The sequence below is a fragment of the Poecilia mexicana genome, unplaced genomic scaffold (assembly GCF_051168715.1).
Source record: "Poecilia mexicana isolate PSO_F unplaced genomic scaffold, ASM5116871v1 scaffold_7, whole genome shotgun sequence".
Classification (NCBI taxonomy): Eukaryota; Metazoa; Chordata; class Actinopteri; order Cyprinodontiformes; family Poeciliidae; genus Poecilia; species Poecilia mexicana.
The window spans coordinates 21,734,265-21,752,465 of record NW_028263376.1 but is presented as its reverse complement, the minus strand read 5'-3'; the positions used below and the strand labels follow the sequence as shown (position 1 = coordinate 21,752,465).

At 39.1% G+C, this 18,201-nt stretch overlaps 2 protein-coding genes and 1 long non-coding RNA gene across 4 annotated transcripts in view; 2 read left to right on the top strand and 1 right to left on the bottom strand.

Moving 5' to 3' along the window:
• Window positions 1–8,455, top strand: part of nup210 (nucleoporin 210) — a 32,668-nt gene extending 24,213 nt beyond the window's left edge. The window contains exons 34-40 of the mRNA XM_014997148.2: window positions 241–355; window positions 649–795; window positions 1,949–2,199; window positions 2,285–2,489; window positions 3,013–3,126; window positions 5,010–5,087; window positions 7,289–8,455. Of these exons, the coding sequence (XP_014852634.2) occupies window positions 241–355; window positions 649–795; window positions 1,949–2,199; window positions 2,285–2,489; window positions 3,013–3,126; window positions 5,010–5,087; window positions 7,289–7,392 (1,014 nt within the window). The 3' untranslated portion in view covers window positions 7,393–8,455. The remainder of the gene's footprint in view (window positions 1–240; window positions 356–648; window positions 796–1,948; window positions 2,200–2,284; window positions 2,490–3,012; window positions 3,127–5,009; window positions 5,088–7,288) is intronic.
• Window positions 8,456–14,656: 6,201 nt separating this feature from the next.
• Window positions 14,657–17,919, bottom strand: LOC148158426 (uncharacterized). Its single transcript, XR_015763808.1, has 2 exons — window positions 17,778–17,919; window positions 14,657–15,918 (listed from the first exon to the last, which is right to left on the bottom strand). It is a non-coding gene; the product is annotated as an uncharacterized LOC148158426 (long non-coding RNA).
• iqsec1a (IQ motif and Sec7 domain ArfGEF 1a) overlaps window positions 17,453–18,201 on the top strand; it is a 124,726-nt gene continuing 123,977 nt past the window's right edge. For both annotated transcript variants that reach the window (XM_088007238.1, XM_088007239.1), the window contains exon 1: window positions 17,453–18,165. In XM_088007238.1, the coding sequence (XP_087863364.1) occupies window positions 17,906–18,165 (260 nt within the window). In that variant the 5' untranslated portion in view covers window positions 17,453–17,905. The remainder of the gene's footprint in view (window positions 18,166–18,201) is intronic.

Here is an 18,201-nt window from a genome sequence, read left to right as displayed (position 1 = left end):
TAAGTAAAATGTCAATGCACGGTCATGTTGGTGTCTTTTTTGCCAGTTTTTTCTTTATTTTCCCATCATTGTTGCAGTTATTTCTGTTTTCTCTCCTGACCTAAAAGTGTAAGCGTAAAGTGTGATCAAAGCTACAAAAGTATGAAATGGGGAAAGCAGGGAAATTAGCTTCTCCCTTCCAAACACACACATTGTAAATCTTCCAGCTTGACATTATTTTCTGTGTTTGTTACTCTGTAGGTAATTGTGGAAGCGCCTACTACAACGGCCGCTATGGCTCAACCTTCACCTGTCAGGTCTGGAAAGGAGACAAAAGTTCTTCTTACTACCAGAGAGAGGGGAACCAACCTCATCGGTAAAGAGTAAAAGAAAATGGCGAGCAAGATGAATTTGCTACTAAAATGTTTCTGGATTTAGCTACTTTGGTTTATAGTAAATCTAAGTGTTCAGTTATGTTTTAGCTTTGGCTACATAAAAATAAACAGTGTGAAGAGCAAATAAGCTAAAATGTTTCAGCCAAACTGGAATCTAGAAACAGTCACCTTCTCAAAAGTAATAAACAAAAAACTGTTTAATCTTTTTTTTTTATTATTTTATGTATTTTGATAAACAGTAAGTTTCAGCTTGCCATTCTGCTTTACCCTCCAGGAACCTGTTCACCTACCCAGATAGCAGCTATTGCAAAGCTTGAGCCAGAGAAATCTGTCAGCTGCCTTCTCAGCTTCAGCAGCGACACTATCGACTTCTCTACCAACGATGTGTTCAAAACACACACAAGCTTTGACTCCAGTATTGGTAAGACTCGTCTGAATTCAGGTCACAAAGTAGGTTCATGACTAAAGAAGCATCTAAGCACATTTTTCTCTTTTGAGTTACTGCACAAATATACAGTTTTCTGACGCATTTGAGCACTTTACATTTGAAGTCATTGTTTTTTTTTATTTGAGGTTAATAGTCTTAGTTGGATAAAATTACAGAAGGTTCAAATATCTGATTCTAATTTTGGTGATGCTTTTGGTTTTCTTTGGCCACTTAAAGCCCATCATTTGGTTTTTACAGCATTTCGTTGTTTTTAGAAACTTTCGGACTTAACCTCATCACTCAGTTTTGCAGCAGATCAGAAAATCTATTCACAAGACCATAATGTCACTTTAACCTCTCATAATTGTCCGTTCTGCTCTGTTCACATTCATTTCTTGTGTTTTTTTTTTTTTTTTCTGGTGTTCTGTTCTAAAACATAGAAATAGTACATTTAAATCTAACTTTAACAGCGTTAATGTCTGTGCACTTTATGAGAACGGGAAAATACTGTTTACAAGGGCCTAATCAATACCTGCATTGCCCAAGGAATGAATTTAACAGAGGCCATAAAAGGTGTCCGAGTGATGTATCGAACTAAGGAGAGTCCATGTTGCTTGAAAGCACTGATGTAATTGTGTTTGGGGTTTGGGACTCACCCTTGTTGCTTGTTTATCGCTGTTGGATCCATTGGGTGTGTATCACTGTACAATACGATGGCTTTCTACTGACTTTCTAAATGTACCATTTGATTGAGAACCTGAGGTTAAAGGTTAAAACTCCAGAAACTCTAGAACAAACTACAGTGTTTAGTTTGTCAGTGAATCTTTTCATGTCACAAGCTTAAACTTGTATGCCGTTTCTTGGACTTTTAGATAAAATTATACTTGGATGGGCTTTGTTTTTTTAATTACTTGACTTCCGAAGGCTGAAGTTGCAATGAGTTTTATTTAGGGACATCAAATGAAAAATCACTGAATATAAATGTGTTAACTTGCTAAAAAAAAAAAAGAAACCTATGTTCATTTCCCTATACTGCTACTTTATATCAGTCTATCATAAAATACTAATAAAACAAAAGGTGTAAAGTGACAAAAAAAAGTTTCTGGTATGAATACTAGTTGAGCTTTTGTTCCTGTTTTTGCTCCAGGATTCTACACATGCACAATGACCCTGCAGCCCACGACTAATCAACAGACCCGTTTGCTTAGCGTGTCCATGACCAACCTGCTGGTGAAGGCCGGCCTGGTTGGCAACGTTTTCACCGGAGAGCAGGTCAGCACCCAGCTGCCCATCGAGCCGGGACTTTACTCAGACCAGACCGAGCTGCTGCTCTCCAACCTGCACCCGTCCGCTGAGTTCACAGTTTACGGCCCCCCCGCCGTTCTGTCCACCATCGAGGTCAGGAGTGGTTCGGGAAACATGCACCACAATATTACTCTATGTCAACATGTAGATGTGAGTAAACGCATTTTGTTGCCTTTAGGTGACGTCCACTTCTCCCAGTCTTGTCGTCTACGAGAAGGAGGTTCAGCAAGGATTCCCCAGTTATACGAAGTACATTGTTAACGCCATGGACCTGCATTCAGCAGTTTCAGCTTCTGTCGACATAAGCAGTGCTTCTTCTGGCCAGAGTTTGGTCATCCCTGTCAGTTTTATTCATGTTAATGATCCCAACGCTGCCAAGCAAGGTCAGTCACTGTTTCTGTGCAAATGTTAATCTGCAGAGTAACAAGCCAAGGGATGTACTTTTTCTTTCTTTTGTGAGCTCTCAGGAAATATAGCAGACGTTAAATTTTACAGAGCTGTATACAAAATTTGATGGGCTATTAAATTTTGACTTAATGTGCTGCAGGTTATTACTGTGTGGGTGTGACTGCCCCTTTTTCCAAGTTGAGGTTTTGGAAAAAAGTGTTCTTTTTACTATTCCACAACCATTAAAAAAAGATGGATGTATGGATAGATATTTACTTAACCCAGTAAGTAAGTTAAGCATAAGTTATTCTAAATAAGAAGTTGTCTTGACTAGACCTATGGTAAACGAGGACATATTGATGTAATTTGTCAGTGATAATAAATGCAGGACTGGAAATTTCACACATCTGCAGCATTTTAACAAACTTTAGTGCAATTTCCTAGAGCAAGTCAATGTTTGTCTGATGTTCTCAACTTTTCATCAACGCTTTGACTCTCTTCTCTGCTTCCTTTCTGCAGCTGCTCCTCCTAGCTTCATAGAGGATAACTCCTTCCACAGCTTCATAAACTGCTACCAGATGATGTTCTGCACCTTGTTCGCTCTGCTGGCGGGCACAGCTATCATCATCATTGGTGGGTCACCTCACTTTTTTTGTTTCCATAGTATTGATTTTGTAGGTGGAGGAACTTTTGAAGGAGTCAAATAGTTAAACATTTGTGGTATTTTAGTCTTTAGTCAAAGACTTCTACAGAATAAGACCTGATGACGTGTTCAGTGTCTAATCTTTAGCTACATCTTTAGCTAAAGATTAGCTGAGCTAGCTTTAGCCTCATCAAATATTAGAGGAAAATAATCTAAATTTAATTGGGAAAAGGCAAGTCGGAGAAAATGGCTGCTTCAAAGGGTTGATTTTAGTGAAAATCAAGTTAAAGGTGTTCACAATCCTCCTACGCTGCCTGCCTTCTGTGGGATATCTCTATCAATCAGATCTTCATTAGCTGGTTAGCTGAAGGATTGGATCTATATCAGACTGTTGATTCACTCAGACATCCCTCCTCTTCATCTTGGAAGGCAATGAGGCTGCTTGGCGCAATGTTTCAGATTGTTTTGCCTCTAAATGATGAAATGCCTGTATATGTTGACGTATGTGTCTCAATGTGAGTACAAGATGCTCCTTCATCAGGCTGCGTTTTTTCATACTCTGTTGGTAAAGATAAAATCAGAATGTGCCAGTTTTATTGGCAGCAGCACATGCATTAACAGAAGTACATCAGCGATACACACGAGGTTCTCCTCAGGGTCACCTTCTCTTTTTATCTTATTATTTTGTTAGAAACTTACTCAAGTTCTCAAGAGATCTATAGTTCATTTTTTTTTTTTTTTCTTGGAATATTTTTGTATGCCTTCCTGTAGAGCTGCACATTGTTTGGAAAACAGAAAATTGTAATGTTATTGGTGACTTTTGCAATTCTATAAAATGGAAATAACTCACACCAATCCCTCTTTTCCTTCATCGCAATGACCCCAATATTCTCACTGAGCTTTAGCACAGGAGTCATTAAGATCTGGGTCAGGTGTGGCCAAGGAAGTTGATCATAGTCTGGCCAACTATTCAGATGTTTGTGGAAAGTAGAGCTTTAAAAAAAGGTCCCTGCACACTAAATATTACATCCAAGCGGTTTTACTTATTTCAGTGTTGCACACACTGATATGAGTTTCCTGTTGGCACCTGCAGATTCAAATATGAGGATATGTTTGATTTAACAGTTCTGTTAAAAGAGCCACTTCAATCTCATTCTAACCTAATATTAAAAGTGGAAAAATAAACCCATATTTTTCTTTTAAAAGTAGAAATAATCAAATAGTGTATAAATGTTTATTTGTTTGAAAAGTGCTCCAACGATTTGAAACATAAACCTTTCATTAAAACCTATTTTACTTTGTAGTTCTACTTTGTTTTCCGTTTAGCATGAAAAATGTTTTTTTTTAAATTATGTACCACCATATAACCAGTTTTTTTTTTTTTTGCTACGTTTATTGTTTAAATAATTGGTTTTATAAAAAATGTTTCTAATGTATTTTTTTTAGCTATGTTTTATTATGCATTATTTTCAGCAAAAAGCCATTGTGTGTGGTTTAGATTAAATCTAACTAAAAATAACAAACTAAGGACTTTCTGCAATACAATCCTTCTTTACTTTAGTTCATCAGCGGAAATTTTCCCTTTAATTTTGTGTTGTTCTTTTCTCAGGTTTTTTTTTTATTTTTGCTTTTTTGTTTTTTTTATATAAATCCAAAACTGTGGGATTGAAAACCACCCAATATTTTTCCCTTTTAGCTGCTTGCATTCAATGTTTTCTTTTTCATTCTCACTGGTATGTTGCACATCTTGAATGTGAATTTTGCCCTGAAAGCATAGAACTCTACAAAAGCTGCAACATCACCTTTCATGTAAACTCACCCTGTTTGAAAAACTGAAATAATTTTAATGTCTTTTTTTTTTTTCCCCCGGCAGTCCTGCACTCTTTGTTGTCTCCAAAGGAGCAGTCGTATCACCCGGCTTTCATCCAGAGAACACCTCCACCCCTCACAGGTATGAAACACACACAATATGAAGCAAACGCCTACAAAAACGAATCGATTCAGGTGAATCCACCATAAAACAGCAGTTCATTTGTCTCGATTCATTGGTGAGAAATGCGAACTCACTCTAAAGCGTTTCCACATCGTCATTGGCAATATTAGAGATTTTCAGGGACGTTGGTATTTAGTGGATTTGTGAAAAGGAAATATTCTTTTACTCTGAGAAGTAAAGCAGTGAAGTTCAGCTACACTACAGAACAGGCAACAACTGTTAAAGATCGGATTAGAAATAATTTGTCAAGCAGCTGATTTTCTAGTGGTGCCACCGCTCTGCCCAAGCCGATCTAAACTGGTTACATTAGTTTAGATCAGCAAACTAACAAAGGTTCTCCTTTTCATATCAGGATTATGTCCTCGTTTGTGTTTCAAAGTACTTCTCTCTCACATTATTCTAAATTTTAACAAAGGAAACTGCCACAATGTGTTTACAGCTTGAAAGCAAAGTGGGAAGTTTTCCATTTGGTTAATTTAACAAACAGAAACAAAACAAATCCAATTCTTTTTTCCTTTTCCTTATGCAACCTGCTGAGCCGATCGAAAAGATATTGGCTAATTCTGATCACTAACTAATTGATTGGCTCCTGAGTTGTCCGTTCAAACGCTTTGCACCAGCAAGACAAACAAAAGGAGTTTCAGCCGAGCTGGTGGGGCTTTAGTTGAAACTGACGGGTAACATGAAACACGCAGCTACGTTTCATCCTGTGGAATAGGATAAAGGTGCAGTGTATGTATTTAAATCAGTTGTAAAGCTTGTAAGTATAAAATAGTTACTTCACAACAGTTCAACAGGCCTATATGTGGTATGTTCCACCTCTACATATGTGTGTTTTAGCAATTGGAGGCTTTATTTTACAGACAGACTTTGCTGGCTGTTGGCTTGCTATGGTTGACTGTCCCTCAGGTGGAAGAACAGGTTTTCTGTTTATCTTTTTGGCAGCGTAGTTCCTTCTCAACCTATATTTGTTGATGTTTTTATTAAATAAATGGAGTCCAAGTGTTTTCCAGTGGCTGCAGCTTTTGCAGTACAACCTTGTGTAAATGGATCAAGAAGAAATTAAATTGCTGGAAAAGAAGCATTTAATCATGGCCAAACCGGATCATCTCAATAAATTATAATATGACTGACTTTTTTTTCTTTTTTTTTTTTTCAGTTATTTGATTCAAAAGGAGAAACATGTCATAAAAATGTGTTGCATACAGTTTGATGTCCTTGAAGTGTTTATCTAATTTAATATTAATGATTGTGGCTTACAGCAAATGAAAACAGCAAAAAATAAGTTTGTCAAAAAATAGAAAATTGCATAAGACCAAATAAAAGATTGTTTTAGAAAACCTCATTGGCCTACTGAAGTCCACATATTGTGCGCTTGACACTTGTTTAGGACCTCTCTTCTTTTTCTGCTTTGCCTGAATTGACATGTTTGTATTTACTCCTCAAATTATCACCGACTGTGGAAACTTCACACTGGACCTCCGTCACATTGGATTGTGTTCCTCTACATGTTCCTTCACACTGTGTGACTTTGACTCCTGAAAGAAAAGCAGTGTTTTCTTTCACCTGAAAGCAGGACTTTGTTCCACTGAGCAACAGTCCCATTCTTTCATTCCTTGAACCCAGATGAACGGCTTCTGAGATTGTAGTTGTGACTGCGGTTGCAGGTCAGTGTGTGATGTCTCTTGAAACACTGATCCCAGTCTATTGGAACCTCTCAAGGACGTGGTTATCCTTAACACTAGTGCACCATTTTGTACCAAACTTTTTTCCTTCCACTAAACTTTCATTAATATGCTTTGATGCAGCATTCTAGGATCAGTCACATTCTTCAGCAGTTGTCTTAAGTGGCTTCCCTTTCATGTGCAGGGTGTCAGTGACTGCTGGGTAACAATCAAGTCAGCAGCCTCCAATAAGCCATGACATTTGAATTGGTCTTTTGTAATCTGTTTTTATTTTTCTAAAACCATACTCATTAAAATGCTTTAGAAAAACATCATCCTCTACAATAAATATGTTTTGATGTGTTATATATGCCATCCATTTGTATTTTAATTGTCCAACTTTGCCGTCTAATCTCTGACTCTGTCACCCATCTGCAGAACCTGCTCCTCTGTGTTTTGTGTGCTTCATTAAGTTTGTTTCTCTGACTCTTTCAGGTCTCGACTCGCCCGTAGCAAATTCTTTTAACCGCATGACGCCGAGAGTTAGTCCAAACAGCACATACAGATCGCAGCTCTATTCTCCAGATTACAAGTCCTGATTGGGCGCCGTGCTCACGTCCTCTGTTCTTCGACACGACACCTCGGGTCATTAATATATGAAGAATGTGCCTCAAACCCTCAGCAGGAAAGCTGTGGGATGCTGCAGAAGATCTGCCTTCAAATGTTGGTACAGAAACTTCAAATAATAAAAAAAAGAATATATCATTTAAATTGAATGCAGAATGATTGCAAAGCTCTGTCTTTTTCTTGGTGTGTTTTCTGTTAAGTGTGACGTGGTGTTTGTGTATGAAGATCGAGCGGTGTAGAAATAATACACACCGTGCTCTTTTGTTGTGTTTCTTCTCTTCATTAATGACTGAAGTATTTGCAAAATGCTCGAACACCAAATCATTTGTTTGAGCTTGAAAAGATGCATATTGTGTTAGCCGATAACTTGTGTGCCGCTTATAATTGACACGTGAAGGTCAGTAACTCAGGAAAACAACCCTATCCATTTTCGAGTAACAAGCTAACTTGATATTGTTTGAGAACAAAATGACCTCTGTTGGTTGTAGCTTTGATAACCGTCGTCCACTGAATCCGTCCTGAAAGGTGCCGAACCCTCCAAATGTGTTGAACACCAACGAAGTTGGTCTAATTTCTGTCTTGGGCATTTTTAATTATTATATAACTGTTCTGATGTTTGAGCCACAGTGAATGCAGCTCTTCTTTTTTTTTTTTTGTTTAATGTGAAACATTTGAAAATGTGAAGCATCATTCAATTTATCTGCAGTAAATGTCTCTTTACAAAACCACTCAAATGTGATGTGGGCTCATGTTGGGAAAAAATAAATGTTTTGGATTTTTTTTCCCAGCATTTCAAGAATGACAACTTTTAGCACTCTTGAAATGCTGATTCATTAAAGTATGACTTGGTTTTATGTGACATATTTTGGTGGTATGATTATTATTGGCAAAATATTCTATTTATGTTTTCTTATATCTGATTGATGTCATGCCTTACATTTAACTCTGAGCAGCTTTTTGGCACATTGTTGAAATTAGCTTGTTTGCTTGTGTGAGAATGTGCTTGATTTTGCTAATTAAAGATTTTACTTTTTATGTCAGGAGTTTGTCATCAAATTTGTCCACAGTTTAACTTTTCTTCACAAATTTTTTTCCAGCCAGATGTTTGTTTCATCTTAATAACAGAACTGTGGTAAAAATATTTGTAATTTAATCCAGACGTCGGAGTTAGCTGAAAAATTCAGATTCCTAGTACTACATGATATCAAACAAAATGCTATTCTGTTTAGCAGTGTTTCTAGCATTTATGCTTATGTCAATGATTGCACAGTAATTATTACAAGTCATCTTTAATCTGAATTATGTTCAGTTTATTTCTGTATATAAACTGGATCTGTTTGTTTTTCTTAAAGTGCCTTGAGATGTTTGCGGTGAATTGCCGCTGTTTGGATAAATTGCACTGTTATCTATCTATAAATCTCTCTCTCTAAATATGTATATTTATACAAACACATCAAGAGACGGAATGCTTTTTATCACCCAGGTTCTGTAACACCCTTCGGCCACTGATCCCGTCTGTCTCCCATTTTTCTGTGACTTTCCCCTGAACTGCTGTGGTGTTAGTCACCAGGCTCATTTGTATGCCCGCAGCAGCAGCCTGTGTCAAAAACCGCTTCACAATCTCATGTAGGTGAGCACACTGTACACTACGATATGATATGGAAGGCAGCATAACATCAAATGGGGTTCACTTAAGCTGTGCAGCTGTCAAAGTGGCTTATTTTGGATGTGTTTTTTTCATGCATATTTACACCTTTTAGTTTGGGGAGCAGGTGGTTGATGCTCTCAAAGAAATGTATAGATAAGACAAATCCTATAGGATTGATTTGGTGAAATAATTTCTGGCTGAAAGTCCCAGTTTACTTTTTTTTTTCCCTGATTTACCCAACCATGTACACTCTGCAGCTTTAGGTTTGTGGTTATTTACACTGTTTTGAGATTATTGGGCAAAGTGATCAGATGCACAATTATTTAAAGGATAACTATTGGCAAAACTGTGAAAATCCTATTTAACTCAGTACTTTTGCTCTGACAAAAAAAAATTCCACCTAATTTATTATAGTAAAGTTAGAAATAGAGTTTATAAATATGCAGTTATTTTTGATATGCTTCAAAAGCTGCTTGTATGATCATCAAGGTTAGAGTTTCTGTTACTGTGCAGAAATGCTTCGGGTTATCTAGGAGTTTCCTCCTACAAAGTTCTCCCACCAGTGCAGAGCTTTTCCAAAGACAACATAAAGGACAAACTAAACTTCTGCAGTAAGTGCAAGAAGGCACTATTTGATCACTCCTCCTGATTTCATGAGTCGACTTAACGGGAAACATGATGAACCAAATCCTTTGTGCTCATTATTACAGTTGCTTTTCACCAAGCAGAGCGGTGATCTATTCAGTTCTGCCTCCAAATACCTTCATAAAAAGAGGAGACTGAAAATGTCAGCAACTTCTTACATCCAGTAAACAAACTGAGGATGATCAGTGTATTTCCCACCACGAAGGATCAATGTGTCACAAGGCTAAAGTGATTGGAAATGCGAGTCACAGATCCCAAAACTCACGGTCAGAAAACTCCACAGATGTTTAACCTATTTAAGAAAATTTAGGAGCATAAATGGAAGAGAAGAAAACCGTGGTCCACTGAAGGCTTTAATAGGATGAGAATGAATCAATATCCATTAGGATTTGTCCCAGAAGCCGATCTGAAGCATGTGGGTCAGCGCTGTAAATGCCAACTCCAGTGAGTTGTATGTAATTTTTTTTTTCTCTTGCATATCAATGAAACTCTTTAACACATAAAAGAAACACTAAATAATACAAAAGCTGTTTCACCGCTCCTCACTTCATGCTTAAAAGGTCCTTTAATTGAAATCTGTTAAGCTTTAACTGTGTCTTTTGATATCTGGTGAACCACAGACGACTCATCCAAACAATCTCGATTTTGACGTTTGCATTTTCTCCCACATGCATGGCTGAAAGCTGTTCCTCTGTGGAGCCCTGACTGCTGGTCTTCTGCACCATCTGGCTGAGCAAGAAGAAAGAAAACATGTAAACAAGTGAATTGTGCAAAGAAGCAAACAAACCAGCTCACTGGCTGCCCGACTAATTCGGCAGAGGGTTATCGGAGACGTTTGTTGCAAACCAGTTTTAATTAACTGCCGCCTTCAGTTAAAATGGGACGAAACGCAAAAGTGAAAATGACTGTTTTCCCCATCAATAGGTAGCGGCATGTAGGTTTTCGAGAGTGACTGCACTTTCTAAATGATTAAAGCAGTTACGGGGGCTTAAATGACACTCAATTTATTCTCCCCATTAAAGCAGGCAGACCGCTCCAGCCCCTGATGTCAGCCTGCCGCGCTGATCCTGCAGTGAAGGGAAACTGTTCCACACGGCTTACTGTGCTGTCAGTGGAGGTGATCAATGAGGGGCTAACTGAGTGAACCTGACCAGCCGGGTTAGGCAGCTTCTGCTGGACTTTTGAAAGAAGCTTAGACATAAATAAAGCGAAACACTTTTTGTGACACTTACCGATTTGCTTTTGTTGCTTTTTTTAAAAATCACACTTAAATACAGTCAGAAATCAAAGACTAATAACAAACTTGACCCTGTGTGAAACGGTTATTATCCCCTAAACCAACTTACTGACTGTCCAACCCTTGGCAGCAAAAAAGAAATGCTGTCAACCACTGGCAACACTTCTGCAGAATCCCTGAGGAGCTTTGATCCACTTCTACTTGACAGAATTGTTTTAATTCAGCCATATTGGAGTTCTGGAGAATAAAATGCCTAGTAAGAATCACACCTCAGCATTGTATCAGATTTGAATTCATACTTTGACTGGATGACTGCAAAACTCTTTTTTTTTTCTGTTTTCCAGAAGTGTAACTTTGAGTGTGCTTCTTTGGGAATTTTTTCCTAGTGATGTACATCAACCTTTACCAAACACTCAGAGTGAAGTAGCCTCAATCCATGACGGACACCATCACCGTGTTTCATTGTTAAATTCTGTTATTTTATTGACATGTTACACTTGTTTAACGATTACTTTTTAACATAAATCCAGGTTACTTGAATGCTATTTTTTTTTAATCTTATAAAGAAATAAGTTGAAAACTGTATTTTGTATTGAATTAATTTGTTTTAGTCTGATAGAAAGTTTCTCAGATGGTCTCAGATATTTTGGTGACAAAAACACCAAAACAGAAGAAATCTGTCATGGGGAAAATACAACCCCCCAACCTCCCTCCACACTGTAAATCGTTTGGGAATTGATTTAAAAAAAGGGTAGGCATTGTGCTTCCCCAGAGTAAGAGCTGCCAGAGTGAGGAGAAAATTGCTAAAGAGGATTTTTTTTTCCCTCCCCTCATACATTTCACACAAATCAATTTAAACCTAATCAAGCTTTGTGTAAATTACCGCTGTTTAGGACTGACGCTGTGGCACAGCTGAGGAAACTCAATGACACGTTTTGTTTTGCCATTAGCCCTTTTTAATCGTGGATTTCATGAAAATTAAGGACGCAGAGTGCACACGGCTTATCACGTTCTTGGCGAGGCAGGTTCAGTGCACCACAGACTCACGTTTACAGCTGGGAATCTTACCGGAAGGTTTTCCACTCTGCCCTTTCAGGATGAGATTTTGCTGACTGAACCCTGCTCTCACTCGGGCATTTTAGCTGTGAGCCAAAAGTGTGAGAGAACAAGCCTGTATTAATGACGAGCAGCAGAGTGTTTTAAAGTGACTTTTTTTTTTTTTTTTGTGGGTGCTAGCATTCTTCGCACAGGAGTCAAATTCTGCTACTTTTAAAAGTTGCTATAAACTAAATGTCTGTAGAACCTGCTGAGCCGTGTGGTTTGATGGCGTTATCAGCTGCATGTGCAATGCTTTGGGACTTTTCTACATTTTGTCCTCTTACAACTACAAGCTGTGATGTATTTCCTTTGGATTCCACATGACTAACCAACACAAAGTAATCCAGAATGAAGGGAATGAATGTTAAAAATGTTTTTTTTTTTTTTTAACACATCTGAAAGGTTTCAAAAGATCCAGTGCAGCCAGTTGCCTTCAAAAACTATCTGAAGAAGATATGGAGAAGTTTAAAACAGGGTTTGGTAATAAAATATCTGGTTATGGACATCATCTGAAACTAAGAAAAAATGTGTCATTATAAAAAACTACCAACACAATGGCTGCCCTTCTGACGGGGCAGACAGGGAGAGGATTCATCAGAAAAAGATTCTTCTGTAAGATGAGATCAAAACTGAACTTTGGAGACATGTGTTGTGGAAAAGTGACACAAAGTGTGTACCGTTTACTCCGAGTACAACTTCCTCACTTTGAAACGCGGTATTGGCAGTATCATGCTTCGGGGGGTGCTTTTCTATTTTAGGGACTCATTAGAGCAAACTTTCAGACCACAATCAAATTGAAAATTTGTGGCAAAACTATAAAATGGCTGCTGGACTGTGGTTGAGTTTAGAGTTGATAGTAACAGATGTGATCTAATGGTGGAATCTTAGATCAGAAATAGATTGTCAGAATCACAGGATTATTAATTCATATTATGTTACTGTGGCATTCCTTTGATCCTCTTTTCTGTGTTTATGCTTTAAAAATAACCCAAAACATAGTTTTGGTATTTTTTGGTAAAAGATGGTTTATGATGCAATTTTGTGCATTTCAATGTTTGTTGATTTCACCGACTAAAACTACCCTGTTGTTGTTTTTAAAAATGTAAGCTTTTTGTTTGTAGTGGTTTTTGCCCTTCTCTTCCTGTTGTGTACTGTAAAACGGTTCAGTTTTTGACGTGCAAAATGTAATTGTGAAATGATCAACACTTTGCTCTCATAGCCTAAAAATTAGATTCCATTTTTTTGTTTACAACATTACTGTATTTTTACCCCTTCCCCCCCCAGGACCACTTCACATTCGCTGCTAATAGCTTCTCCTACTTCATCTGCATGCCATGTTCCCATTTTGTTGCTGCCACTCCCCCCCTCCACAGTAAAGCTCAGATTTCTCAGATCATATAAACACAGCCTTCAGGTGAAACGGCATAAAGACGAAGCATCCAGTTTCATGGACAAAGCACTCATCGTTCCCACTTTCACTTCAGCCCTAGCCAGGAACTGCAGCATTTCAAAAGGGCCTTGAAAAATGAATCAAAAGAAAATAAGAGCAGAGAGAGAACTAGAGCAGCAAAGTTTTTCCATTGCTACTCTTCAGAGCAGATGTATGTTGCTTTGATAAAATAAACCCCGTTGACTGGAAGTTTGGTCACATGCCGCATCACTAATCCTGAGCATCCGAGGCTGCAGCCCTGAGCATTGTCTGATTCATGTGTTAAACATTAAAAACATAATTTGGAAATGTCTGATCAAAAAGCAGGTCATTTTGTTATTATTATTATTATTATTATTATTATTATTTCAAACTAAACATATATTTACTTCACTCTACGTGCTCCGTGAAAAGCTTACACTGCCTCAAACTATGCCTTAGTTCTGGAAACTCTCAGTAACAGGTCTCTAGTGTCAGAATGTCATTCAAACCTCCTGTTGAATGAAAACTGGCCTGAGGAAGGAACCTTTTTGCAAAATTTGTGAAAACGGGCGCAAAAGAATCACAAGTTATGCCAAACAAAGAACCAATTAAAAGAAACTATGTGCTTTTCCTGGGGACAAATGTGAAACATGTCCAGCAAGAGTGGAATCAAAAGCTTGTTGATGCTTTGAAAAAGCTTGTACTTTGCATCCAACTTGCTAAGGAATGTTTAGCCAACTATTAACGCTGGTATGTTTACATATTTTAGCAAATTTTATTTGATCAACGATAATTTCAAACCAAATGTCTTTCTTTAATTCTTTGGATTTGTTTCTCGTATTTTCATTCCACCCTGAAAAATCTTCAGATTCATCATCGAACTCCCTCAAATTATGCGACGCTCCTGCCCTATACGACCTCAACTCTACACATGCAACACATGACGAAATAAATGCAGAGCCACCAGGGAAATCACTTTTGGCTTTCGCTGATATGCGGTGGCGCTGCTGACGGATGTATTGTCTTCTTTCCTGGGTTAATTTGGTGAGGCCAGAGGAAGAAGAAGCTGTGTCTCTTTTACTGATGGCAGCAGAATCCAACATCATCAACTATAATCTCAACTTCCGGACGACAAGCTGAATCAGTGAGTCTCTGACTCAGCAGGGGAGAATATTTATGGAGACACTTTCTAAGAAACACCTTTACTAACATTTCCTTTATTTATTTATTTTTTACAAACATCAGTAACTATGACTGATAGACTTTGTTTTTGACAGCTTTGTCTACGAGACATCCTTTCCAGTCAGACTGTGGCTTTCTCATGTTAGACCAAATAAAAGAAACCCAAAAACATAACAAAAGCTCAGATTACAGTAATGATAAAAATGATGTAACCTAGTTATGAACATACAGTGAGCAAAAGAAGAAGCAAAAAACAGAAAGCATCTAAATAAATCACATTTGTGCTTGAACTGCCTGCTTGGCTGAATTTGATTCCACATGAAATAAACTTATTTATGACATCAGTTTTTAGTCTAATTATGAAATCTATTTAAACTTCAGTTCCTTTGGGATTGTGTCTTTGTTTTTCTAGGCAGAGCTTGGGAGATAAAAAGTGACGAGGAGGAGCAAGAAAAGACAAGTACGCAGAGGAAGATGTCGAGATGCAACACGGATATAATACGGACTGCTATAGTTCAAAAGCATATGTCACACAAGAGGATTACAGACTCTTAGTTGTGCTGTTTGTTTTTTACTAACAGTTTTCCATTTTGGCTTCATCTTTGTTTCCTAAATATTCACATAGTGCATCAATTATAGATGATAAAAGTATATATTCAAAGTTTTCTATGTTATGTCACTTTGGATGCAAACAAAGTTAAATACAAAGTAGGATTGTGACAAGTTTACATGTAAGAGGAGGAAGTGGAAGAGTAGGAGAACAGAGTCCGGCCAACAATGATGGAACAACGCACCTCGCAGTTATTCTCTCACTTTTTATGAACTGAAAGATAATTTAACACAAAGATCCAGAGATAAAGACATTGGTGACGGATTTTTAAAGCTCCTATATTCCCCCTGTGAGTTGCACTAAGCAGGGCCACTAATGTAAGCCACCATTGCTCGGACTCTTTATTGATTTGCCTCTCAGCTCTTATACAGATGTCTGTGACACCACGTTCTGCAGGGGTGGTGTAATGGGCTGACTGGTTGTCCCCCACCCCTACTCTGGTTAGTTTGCACTGACGTCTCTGAGATCATCCAGTGCCAGACGGAGAAGCGACGGCCACCCAGTGAAAACATCGATTTTTGCTCGACGGAGCTGCCGATCGGGAACTCATACTGAGCTCAGCTTGTGCAGAATCTGCAGCTCTACGCTCATTTATGCAGATGTGCTCAGTGAGGGGCTTTGATGCATGCGATGTAGTTCAGCGCCCTGGAAGCCCTTCCCTCACGGGCTGCAAAAGAAGAGAATGAGAGGTTTGGTCAGTTGTGGCCCAAGCTGAGTTTCCTGTTGCTTATTTTGCATCCACAGAATGGGAATCTGAGGACTTCTGTTGTTTTGCATAGTGAGAAAATGAAGCTGTGCAACGGTGGTTGATAACTCTAAACTTTAGTTAATAACTAAACAAGGAACATTTCACTGATTTTTCTTTTTTCTTTTTACTGTACAGTTCAAAAAAATACAAGCGCTTAACCTGAACAAAATTGAGCTTCTTTAATCAGCTCTGAAAAGAAACAGTTCAAAAACCACAGTTTCAAATTTATGAGCCACTTATTTTATTTGCAAAACCACAAATAAAAACTCTGGCCACTGAAAGCTCAAACACGTCTTCAGGTAACAGGAGAATCAACGTTTTTCCAGAAGAACTCTGTCAAAATCATCACACTACCTCTGCCAGCTTACAGTCTTCCCAAAGTACAAGCTAGATCAATGTGGTTCCCATCTGGTCATCAAAAACAATAAAATGCGGGGGGGGGGGGAAAGTAATTCATGAATCTAAGCCCAGTTTTTCCAACGCTGTGTGGTCCTGATTTTGATGTTGAGTCTGTAGGGGTTAAAATGGGCAAAATGAATAGTCCACAGATATATGGTCACATGCAATAAAAGGAGATACTCTGTATGTCTTCTTTCTATTACATCCAGCACTAACTTCTTCACTAATTTGGGCAACAGTATAGGCAGCCTTCACTCCCCCGTGTGCGTCCAGAAGCCTTTTCCTGACCCCTCTACCTGATCCTGTTCCTTTCTTGGAACACCTCTGCTGAACACTGCAGGCTGGGAACACCCCGCAGGACGTGCAGGTTTGAAAATGCTCTGATCCTGACATTCAGCCAGCGTTAGCCAAACTCCCTCAAATCCTTACACTTGTTCATTGTTACCACTTCTAATACCTAGGGGCTTTCACTGCCTGATGTGCCATTCCCACCAACAGGAGGGAGGATGTAAAGATAATACTTAAGCAAGATATTTACATACATATTACGATGATCTTCCTGATATTGTGACTGGTTTTCTATTTGTCCATGTTGTCACACAAGGAAGCAGCGTGTGCCTTCGTGTAAAAGGCTTTGAATGAACATTAGAGAACTAAAAACTAATGACATCATCACCTGAGCTGTCCTAAATTGCACTTGGGCAGCTTATAAAAACATATGTAGCCCATACCAAACTCCCTCTACGTTGCAGCTATTTTTTTTACTAGAAGGGACACAGTGCTCTGCTTTGTGGTCGTAAACAGCTCTGAGGGAGAGCAGAGAGCCACTCTGCGTTTACCAGGCTGCGCTGCAACATTAAACAACAGAGAGAGATGATCTATGCAGCAAAAGTTACATTGAACCATTCCCCTATCTGGTGCGTTTTGGAGGACGAAGCAGAACTCGGTGCAGTCACACTTGCATTCAAATCTGCAACGTCGCAGCAGCACCTTGACCGCTGCACGGAGACCTGCAGATTCATAAAACTTGGAAGCCCCGCCCACACTTGCACGGCCAGCGTCTGTTTACGAAAAGTCACGGGAGCAGCATGGAGCGAGCGGAGAAATGTCACAGCGCGCTGCCAACAGGGGGAACAGTCAGACATATGTGAGCGGACAGTCAGCTGTGTTCCTCAGCATGAAGTCTGCCTCCCTCATATGTTAGCATCCGCTGACATTCCCAGCATTTACACGCGCGGAGCTTCGTGGCGACTTGGACACGCGTCTGCTGGGAGCATTTCTGGTTTTCTTCTTTTTAAACTAATAGACTTAGAGAGAGAGAGACAGAGAGAGAGAGAGAGAAAAAAAAGCAATGACGAGGCGTAAAAGGCTCGACCTACCGAATTGTTCCGCCTAAACCCAGCCAGGACCAAACAGCTGTCTCTTTCTCCCCCACTCCCCCCTCCCCACGGCTTCTTCTGGGGGGAAATCTCGGCGAAAAGAAATAGACAGGAGTCAGGGGGGCGACATGGATTGTCCGACCGAGAACCCTACCAGGGCTGCGGAATATCTGAAGGAGCTTAACAAGATCATCGAGACCCAACAGGGGCTGCTGGAAAGGCAGAGAGGGAGGATAGAGGAGCTGGAGCAGCAAGTGTCCGACTTGTGCGCGGAAAACGCCTGCCTGAAGGAGCAGTACCAGCGGCACCTGGCAACCTGCAGGCTGCTGCAGGGCACCAGCAGCCTGGTCACACTGGGAGCCATCAAGGAACATGTCACTCACGACAAGTAAGAGATGACATCTAATCATCCCTTTTTAAATAA